Below are 10,854 nucleotides of genomic sequence, written 5' to 3'. Positions count from 1 at the left end.
GATCCGCAAAATAAGTAATTATTATAAAAGGTAAAGTATGAAGAATTTTTTTTTTCTTGATTTGTTGAAATGATTAGTAAAAATTAAGATAAAAAAATAATTAAAGTAGTAAACAATTAAAAGAAACGGAGTGATTTAAATTTAATTATTTTTTAGTTAAAGACCGTAGTGACGGAGTCGGTTTCAATTGTTACACTAAAGTTTTGGATCGAAACTCAAAATTTTCAGTCTTTCTTTTCTTTTTCTTAAAAAAAAAATTCTAAGAGAAAGAACAAAGAAAACAAGATAAATTCGATACAATAAAAAAACAATTCAACACATTAAGTTCTTGTTATCTACGAGATTCAAGAAAATATTGAACATAACGATCTATTATACACAACTTTATGCTATATTTCAAAAATTAATCTACTATGAACTCTGTCCAACAAAAAATGATATGTCATATAACATTATTTTATCCATATTAACGTTGTCCACACAAAATTAATAACTCAAAATCTAAAATAAATTAACTGATCTGAGTTGAATAACTGCTCTTAATTCTCTTTATTTTTATCTAGGACAAAATCGACTAGAGAAAGATCCACTTTCCCTTTAGTCGATTTGAATCTTTCCTTGGTCGATTTTGTCACAACCAATTATGCTACAGAAGTTTTAGTTTTTAAGTTTTTTTTTCTTGGTAAGGTAAACAAGACACAAGTTGTATAGGCAATATAAATATAAATACTTTATGGGCGTTAAATCTTAAATTTTGAGTATTTTTTATAGTATCAAATTGTCTCAAATCGTATTAATTGTTATGAGTGGACATTTATCCTTTGTGCCCTTTGTTTCTTATATCTCTTTAATATTTTGAGGAGATGACCATAGACCCATTTCTTAATTTTGTTGCAATAAATGTTATTGAGCCATTGGTTTAATATAGCCCATTATATTTCCTTCTTTTTTTTTCCCTAGACTAGAAAGAGCTGCAAAAGTTGATATATACTCTATTGGTCAATTTCGTACCACAAATAATTTAATATCTCCTTTCTGTCAACTGATCATATTCATTCCCAATACTTTTCTTTTTATTTTTGGTTTTCTCGATCGATGTTCAGTACTAATATTAGAGTCCGACTAAATTTGAATTTGTATCAAAAAATTCTGAGGATAAAATGTTCTCCGTATTTAGAGAACTTGAATCTAAGTCATCGAGTTAAGAATAAATGAGTACTTATCACTCAATCCTTGTTAGTCATTTCTAATACGTTATGACCTAGTAGTAGTTTATTTCTTCCAAGAGATTTTCTTGTTTAGATTTGATTGAACAAATATTGAAGAAGAAAAAAAACCTTTTAATCTGCAAACCCGTGATATAATAATCTAGAAAAATCAAAATAAATTACATCTAACAAACTACTTCTCAACAATATATCCACCATTCGAGAATAAGTGAAGATATTATTTTTTAAAACAAAATTATTGATGACGAGAAAACCAACAAGATATTCCAAGAAACCTGAACTCGTCCCATATTATAATAACTATTGGACTAGTTCAAAAGAATTGTTCTAAAAGAATTTTTACTCAGAAATTGAAGATGAAAATTGACTAATATATTCTTAAATATAAAGAAGAATACGTGATATTTAAGAAAAAATAATCAATCTATTTTTATTAAGGGTAATTTTGTAATTTAAATTATATCTTATATTTATTATTTTCATTAGAATAAGCTAAACCATGGTTCAAATAAAGAAAATACTTTTTAAAAGTGGTGAATCGACTTATCCCAAACAAGATACATATTTGATTAATGAATGAAGATTGTTTTTTACCATTAGGGTAGACTCAAAATAGTCCCTTCGTTTGGTTGGAAACAAGTTATCCCAGGATAAGTTATCCCGGGGTTAGCTATCCTGGGATAACTTATTCCACCATGTATATGGGATAACTTATCTCATCAATCACTATGATATAAATGGTGGGATAAGTTATCCCAAACATGGCAACCAAACAACATAATTTTTTTTATCCCATCACTATTTCTTTATCTCATCACTATTATTTCCAATTCCTCACATCAAACGATAATATTGCAAAACATTTTTACACTTTAAATTTAACCTAAAATATTGACTTCAAAGAGAGAAGAGTAGTTGCTTTTTCTCAAAGCAACTAAGCAAGACTGGCCGTTAGCTTGTTAAAATCAATTCCTAAAATAATTTCACGATTTTGTATTTATTTTTTTTAATTTATAAGTGGTAACATGGGGGGGTCATCCAAAATTTTAAAACATTTGATATCGTTTTAGGATGTTATAGCAAGTAATAAATTCGCGCTGAAGATATGGACTTTGAATTTATTAATTTTTTTCTATTGAAAGAAATGAAAGTGACTTTTTGGCAAAGCTAGACTAATTTAACATGCTACGTAATATAATCAACTGAAATATCAGTATGTAAAATATCTTAAATAATTTAATGCTTTTTGATATACTTTAATAAATTATTTGTAACGTGGATTACAGGGAGATTGACAATAATGTTGTATATTGTATTGAAGTCGGACGAATGACATAGAGGCTCGCATTTAAGGTAATGCGCTATAAGAACATGTTGCCAAGGTCTAAAGATAAGTTTTATAGAGTGATGGTTAAACCAATATTATATTGTTGTATGAAACAGGAGTCCGGAGTCAAAAGGACAAAAAAAATTGTTAAAAGAGCACATTAATTTATTTTTTTAATCAAAACAGCAAAATCGCTCCGGATGGAGCAATTTCCTTGTGACAAAATTAACGCCGTTACTTCGTTAAAAAACATAAAAATCGCTGCCCCAGCAACGATTTTGTCAAAAAAAAAATTAACATCACTGCCCCTACAACGTTTTTCTCAAAAAAAAAAATTATAAATTGAAATATAGCAGCGATTTCCTTAAAAAGTTAATTTAAAAAAAATATCGCTTGCAAGTCAGCGATTTCATTAAAAAATTACGTAGTAACAAACATTAATAATGTAAAGGAAAATGAAAATTATTACATCGTATCATTTATCCTTAATAACATAAGCATAAATAAATGACTATTTGGAAAAGTTACAACCCTTCGGAAAGGTCACAACCTTTCATACTCACAACTTTTCATCAAAGCCGCAACTCTTCATTAAAGTCGCAACTTTTCATAAAAGTCGCAACTTTTTCATAAAAGTCGCAACTTTTCATAAAAATCACAACTTTTCATGAAAGGAGAAGGATAGTTTTGTAAATAAATGAGTCAATTTCGTAGATGGTCACCCAAGTTTAGGGAATTGCTGTGAAATATCATTTATGTTTCATTTAGGACTAAAATATCACTCAACTATCACTATTTTCCTCCAAATATATACTTGACACTTCAAAAGCCTCACTCTCTCCTAGTTGGCATGACATGTCATTAAAGTCTTTTTTTAATATTAAACTAATTTGATTCATCAAACCCATTTAACTAAAATAATGATCATATTATTTAGGGAAAAAGGACAAATATACCCCTGAACTATCGTAAATGGTATGCAGATACCCTCCATCATACTTTTGGGACATTGGTGCCCCTGTCATCCAAAAGCTAAAGCATATATGCCCTTCACTCTAACGGAAGACTAAATAGGGGCACGTGGCACAATCTTATCCGTCGATCCAATATTTAATAAATGTCGGTCGATGGATAAGATTATGACACGTGTATATTTGTTAGTATAAATGGTGTATATGCTCTAGTTTTTGGACGACAGGGGCACCAATGTCCCAAAAGTATGACAGAGGGTATCTGCATACCATTTACGATAGTTCAGGGGTATATTTGTCTTTTTCCTTATTATTTATATATATATATATATACTAGTTTATTAAGAATAAATCTTCAGACTTATAGAATCTTTTATTATAATTACACTTTTTATTTTTTTATGTTATGAAGAATAAATTTTTAAAACGTATTATAATATCATCAATTTTGAATACTTATAAACATATACATTAAAAAAAATTGATATACAAATCACTCATGAATGCTAACTTACACCAATTAATCATAAATTTTATAATGAATCAATAATATTAAATGTCAATTAACTATTACAATAAAATCAATTGTGTATTTTGAAATTCATGCTTACAGTATTTTGTTTTTCTTGAAAAAAAATAAAAAGTGAATAATATTATTACTATTTTTTATTCAAAATAAATATTAAATATCTAAAAAGTCTCCTTCTATTCTAGTTGATATATCATGCTATTAAATCATCATTTAAAAAATAATAGACCTATTTAATTCATCAAACTTATGTCTCTAAAATATATATATAAATTACATGAGAATTTATGAAGATTATTAAAAAAAACAAAAAACTAATTCCTTATATTTTTTTACCAAACAAAATTCAATGAAAAAACTTTGTGTGCAATAATTACTTGATAATTTTCAAAATCCCTAAGTAAATTATTTGAAAATTTTAAGCAATTTTTTTTTATAAAAGTATTCAAATAAATTTGTAAAGTTGACAAAAAGGTTAGTAAGAAAGAGAAAATTATTATTTAACTTTTTTTATTTTTATTTTTATTTTTTATTCTTTTATTGCTATATTATATTATATTTTAACTTATTATACAATTAAACACCAATATATATTCTTATCTCATCCCAAATTCATGAAATACAAGTAATAATTAATTGAATTACCTATTTTAATTCAATAATATACCTATTATATGAGATTAATATACTGATAAGTAAAGATTAAAGTTTTATTTTCTAATATAAATATTATTCACTTTCTATTTTCTTTCAAAAAAGATATTGTAAGTATGGATTTCAAAGTACCCAATTAATTATTTTTTAATAGTTAATTGAACTTTAATACTATTGATCCATTATATAATATCGATTAATTGATATAAGTTAACATTCATGAGTGATTTATATATCAATATTTTTTGAATATATGTGTTTATAAGTATTCAAAATTGAAGACATCATAGTAAGTTTTAAAAAACTATTCTTCATAACATAAAAAGATAAAAAAATAATTATGATAAAAGATTCTTGAGCATGAAAATTTCTTCTTAATAAACTAATATATACTTTTTAGAAAATAATAAGATCATTATTTTAGTTAAATGAGTTTGATGAATTAAATAAGTTTATTCTTAAAAAAAAAAAACTTCAATGACATGGAATGTCAACTAGGAGAGAGCGAAACTTTTGAAGTCTTAAGTATATTTGGAGGAAAATAGTGATAGTTGAGTTATATTTTGGTCCTAAATAAAACATAAATGATATTTCAAGGCAATTCCCTAAACTTGGGTGACCATTTAGTAGAGCAGTCAATATGGGCTAGGCCCGTTGGCCCGGTCTAGCCTAACCCGTGATTTGATAGGGTTGGCTACGATTTTTGGAGCTCATTTAAGAAAAGGGTATTTTAACCCGACCTGAATAAGCTTGTCGATTTGTAGGGCTTGAGAAGTATGGATAGGGCCAGCCCGTGGGACAATTAAAATTAATTTAAAAATTAAAAAAAAATAAAGTATTAAAAATAACAAGAGTCTAAACTCAAAATCTGTTTAAAGTTTGAAATATTACAATTTAAATACAAATTATGTTTATAAAATATGAAGTACATAAAATAAAAATTCCTTAAATTTCTAGGGATTCACTACATAGGTCATAAGCCTATGGAATATTGTCATAGTTTTTATGTTTTTTCATGATCATTGGAAAACAATTAGGTTAATATTTTTATTTAACTATTTATGTTTTTACTTGAAATCAAACTTAATAAATATTATAAAGATAATTTTATTTGTGTATTTGATTAACAAGCAGTGACATTAACACCATGTAGTATTATCTTGTCGATATTTATAATAATATTTTTAAATTATAATTTAATTTAAAAATTTATAAAAAATATACTTTTAAGAAAAGAGGGATGGCCCGGCAAAGCCCGTAGCCCACATACTTGTGGGCTGGGCCGACTATTTTCTGGCCCACACAAAAAATGGACTAGCCCGGCCTGACCTGTCAAATTTCAAAGCCTGTATGGGTTCGCCCGGATAGGGTGGGCCAACCCATATTGACAGCTCTACCATTTAGGGAATTGACTCGTAAATAAATAAATTAAAAGGGAATTTTAGTTTGTGGTGACGCCACATAGGTGGGCCTAAGATTTTCATACATATATATATACATATGATATGATGATTAGATAACTTCGTGTATTGAATAGAAAGAAATCACTAAATCTTTTACCTCCTATTTCTGTTTTTATCTTTATCTTTTCATCAATTCTTTCTTATTCTTTGTTGACTTTCAATAGCATTAAATAACTTGTATATAAAGAGGACATTTCTACATCTACCCTGCCATCCCAACTCCAACCCCAATTATACTTTACCAAAAAATGTCTCTAAAAACAAAAAGTGCTCCATTTTTCCTTCTTATGATATTAACCTTTGTTTTTCTTTCTCCAATATGTAATGGTGATCAATACTGTAAATTTGCAAGAAAAAATGATGAGTGCACCAAAGTGAAAGGGATGTTTGTGTTTGGAAGCTCATTAGTTGATAATGGAAACAACAATTTTCTTGTAAAGTCATTGGCTAAGGCAAATTACTTACCATATGGAGTAGATTTCCCTTTATTAGAACCTACTGGAAGATTCACTAATGGCAAAAATGTAATTGACCTTCTTGGTGACCATCTAAAAATTCCAACTTATATTCCATCTTTCAATGATCCTTCAACTAAAGGAAGCAAAATTATTCATGGTGTCAACTTTGCTTCTGGTGGTTCTGGCATTCTTGATGACACTGGTGCTGTTGCTGTAAGTTAATTCTTTCCTCTTTTTTTCGATCTCAAATTTATTTCTTTCGTCCCAAAATAAATTTAAAAAAAAATGTTGTTTCAAAATAAGTAATCAAGTTTCAAGAAACATTCATTTGATAGAGATAGTTTAATAAACTACATATTATATTGGAAAAATTCTTTTGGTCAGAAAATTTGGCCAAAAGGATAACACTTAAAGGTTGTGATTTTTACTAAGATAACACTTATTTTGAAATGGAGGGAATAACTATTTTGGGAAATCAAAAAAATATTTGATGTTTTAGAGTATAGAAAAGTACTTCTATTTAGCACTCCCTTAGTCTGTATTACTTGCCTATTTTTCTCTTTAAATGTCTCTTAAGAAATTATAAATTAAATTATTTTTTTTACTAATTTACAATTTTAAAAAGAATTAATTTAAGGGCCAAAAAAATTAAATCTATCTTAATTTTATAAATTGACAAAATAATTTAAGACATGTATATATATTTTTAGTAATGTAGACAAATAATATAGAATCGAAAAAGTATTTTTTCTTTTTCAAATTCATCCAACTCACTGCTCCAACTAATAGAGCAGTAACGGTAAAAATAAAATGAGACGTTTCAGAGAGATAAAGATAGTTAGACTTAAAAGGCATATAATATGGTCGACTGCGAGTATAGTAAAACATATGATAACGATTTTATTATTTCTTCTATTTCAATTTGTGATATCTTTCGAATTTTGTGAGTTAGATAATCGTATTTATTTTTACTACGATTATATCATATACAAATTGGGATGGAGAAAGTATTAATAATATCAATCTATCTTCCCTATATTCACTAGTGCATTGTACGCAACTAGCTACTTGCCGCTTTTTTTTTTATATATTTATTTATATTATTAATAATAAAGTAAAAGTTAACAGAAAACTTATAACAATGGTTGACAAAAAAAGCAAACAATTCTCTTTTGTTATTACTATTAATAGACACTAGCACTCTAACAGAACAAAATTAGAGCATTTAAGTGATATAACCCCTAATTACTACTCCCTGCGTTTTATATTACTTGACTCTTATTGATCTGACATATTTCTGAAGACAATTTTAATAAAAGGCATATATATTTTACTAAACTGACTTTAAATTTGACTACTTCTACATTATGACGTAGGAGGTTGGATGATATGATTATCTTTTGTCTCTTGAAACATTTAGAACTTTGATCTAGTACAACCTCATATGTGGAAGAAAAATGTCATTATTTTCTTAAATGTTGCCAAATTCAGCGGCTATTATAGTTGGCAAAATGAGAGTGTGAGAGGTTTGCCTCACCAAAAATGAATATTCCTTTCTTTTGACTTCAATGAACACACAAGAAAAGGCAGCAAATTAATATAACTCCTCAGGACCAATAAATTAAAGGACGAACAAGAAAAACAGCTTTACGAAAATCATGTAACGGATTTCGAGAGTCAAACAATGGTAAATTTAGACATAAATATTCAAGTTTTTTTCAAAAAAAATTATATATTTGAAAATAAGTCACAATAATTGCAAAGATATTTGAAAAAATTATAATTAATGATAGATTTGTTTAAATCTTAAAATCTCGAAATAGGTTAGACACGTAAGAAATTACTTTTACTAGAAATATCTCCGATAAATAATGTTAGCTACTAGCTAGTGTTACAAGTAGCAATTGTTTCGAACATGACCGCATGGTCCATGTTCCTGTTTAATGTCACAATATTATTGTAGACCAAAAAAGAAAAGAAAAGATTGTACTAAAAAAATATTTGATTCTCTAAATAATATTAGTATCATATTATATATCATCACCAAAAGTTGTAATGGAGCAGTAAAATAATCTTTTATTCATTATAACCAGATGTCTTGAGTTCAAGCTTTAGGTATGAAGTCATCTTTGGTAAGGAATATTTTGCCCCAAAGTGGGACTTACCGGCTCAAATCTAAACTTGTTGAAGCAGATACCAGACACCGAATGGATGGAAAACAAAATAATAAATCGTAGTATATCATGTAAAATGAGAGAAAAGGAATATAGACTAATATTATTTTGTTGCTAAAATTTTCAGGGGGAAGTGATTAGTTTGAATCAACAAATCAGAAATTTTGAGAATGTGACATTGCCAGAGTTGGAGGAGCAGGCAGAGTGTAATAGCAAAGAATCATTGAAGAATTACTTGTTTGTTGTGGGAAGTGGAGGAAATGACTACTCACTTAACTACTTCCTGGGCTTAGCTAGCAAAAATATTACTATTCAAGACTTCACTGCTAATTTGACCATTACACTTTCTCATCAACTCAAGGTATGCATTTATAATATGCTTTCTATTTTATTTTATTTTTTAGGCATTTTTTTGTCTTTCCATGTTCAATGATTGTTGACTATTCACAATTCAGAAAGAAAAAAAAAGATTTACAAATATTTTGGTCCTTGTTAACCCTTTTGGTGGCATAATTAATTTTGATTGATTTCTAGATGATCACTCAATTAATAGTACTGTTCATATCTTATCAGAAAGTTGTCTTTCTTCGTTATTCCAATTTTCTTTAACAAAAAAAATGACTTTCTGAAATAATATCTATTAGTTGAGTCACCTTATGAGAAATCAACTTACATTATTTTAATAATTAAGTAATCATGTTTTGCTAATATTATTGCAGAGGTTGTATGATATGGGAGCTAGAAAATTTGTGGTGATGGCATTATATCCCAATGGGTGCAGCCCAATGGCCAGAGCTAGAAATCCAAATGCCACTGACTGTATACAAATTTTGAATGATGCTGCACAACTCTTCAACACTAACTTGAGGACTTTGGTTGATTCCCCAACTCTTCAAATGCCTGATTCCACAATAGTCATTGTTAATGCTTACAAAATCATTATGGATATCTTACAAAATCCTACTCCTTATGGTCAGTAACTTCATGACTCCCCTTCTCTCTATTTCTACCTTACATTATTTACAAATTTTATTGATATACATGTAGTTAACCTTCCTAGCTCCGTATCGATTTATGTGATACACTTTGACATGATGCACAGTTTAAGAAATAGATACTCCATTTGTTTTGTTACTTGACGCTTATTGTTGACTTGACTTTACCCAAATAAGTCAAATTGTGACATGGTTTTGTTTTATTATATATAGGTTTTAGTGATACCAAGAATCCATGTTGTGATGTGGCAACAATACAAAAAGGTGGAACAGGAACTTTATGCAAAAAAGGAGGAAATGCTTGTTCAGATAGAAATGACAATGTCTATTTTGATGGGTTGCATCCAACTGAAGCAGTGAACATTGTGCTTGCTAACAAGGCTTTTTCTTCCAATCTCATAGATGAAGTCTACCCTACAAATGTTCATCTCTTATCAATTGTTTAACACACTAATTTCTGAGCAACAATGTTGCACGTGTATTTCGAGTTATGAAGTACATACGATTTGATAAAAAAGTATCATTATTATTTGAACAAATATATGAGTAAACAATTATACATGAGAAAATAAACTATAAGTTTCATATGAATGGCTAATATCTATAATATGAGAGTAAAATGCAAGGCTTATTATTTATCTAGTGTGTTGATTAACCTTCAATATTTATCGTCAGATTCTCTACTAGAGATAAAATATATATTTGGTGTTTGTTTTATAGATAAAATATATATATATTTGGTCTTTGTTTTATATATAATAAAAATATAATATATGAAGTTCCATGCCTCCACCAAAATACTTTGACACTTGGCACAATCTTTCACTTAGACACTCAACTGAAGGATTTTCATTTTAAACACCTAACGTAGGGTCTCCATGTGTCACTTTTAACACTTTTTGCACAACTGGAGTATCGCGTGATTTTCACTGATTCAAGGCGCATAAACATCAAAATTTCGTCTGATGTGGCGTCCCCAACGGTAATATTACTCCACATCATCTATTTATATTATTTTTTTCCAATTGTACCCTAATTAAGACCCTTGTTGGGT

At 28.0% G+C, this 10,854-nt stretch overlaps 1 protein-coding gene across 1 annotated transcript; it reads left to right on the top strand.

The window, feature by feature from the left end:
* The first annotated feature begins 6,388 nt into the window (after nt 1-6,388).
* LOC125873235 (GDSL esterase/lipase At1g29670-like) lies at nt 6,389-10,391 on the top strand. The gene is made up of 4 exons (XM_049554136.1): nt 6,389-6,844; nt 8,933-9,166; nt 9,525-9,777; nt 10,014-10,391. Exons 1-4 carry the CDS (start codon nt 6,422-6,424, stop codon nt 10,244-10,246), a joined length of 1,143 nt encoding a protein of 380 aa, XP_049410093.1. The 5' UTR covers nt 6,389-6,421; the 3' UTR covers nt 10,247-10,391.
* Nucleotides 10,392-10,854: the final 463 nt, after the last annotated feature.

This window comes from Solanum stenotomum, chromosome 8 (assembly GCF_019186545.1).
Source record: "Solanum stenotomum isolate F172 chromosome 8, ASM1918654v1, whole genome shotgun sequence".
Classification (NCBI taxonomy): Eukaryota; Viridiplantae; Streptophyta; class Magnoliopsida; order Solanales; family Solanaceae; genus Solanum; species Solanum stenotomum.
Note: the sequence above shows the minus strand (reverse complement) of the source record. Positions and strands in the feature narration are given on the sequence as shown.

Excerpts from the sequence above, each read along its gene's own strand:
- LOC125873235 (XM_049554136.1), top strand. The coding sequence starts at position 6,422 with ATGTCTCTAAAAACAAAAAGTGCTCCATTTTTCCTTCTTATGATATTA. Across the intron at positions 9,167-9,524 it reads CACTTTCTCATCAACTCAAG|AGGTTGTATGATATGGGAGC; the intron begins GTATGCATTTAT and ends ATATTATTGCAG. Across the intron at positions 9,778-10,013 it reads ACAAAATCCTACTCCTTATG|GTTTTAGTGATACCAAGAAT; the intron begins GTCAGTAACTTC and ends TATTATATATAG.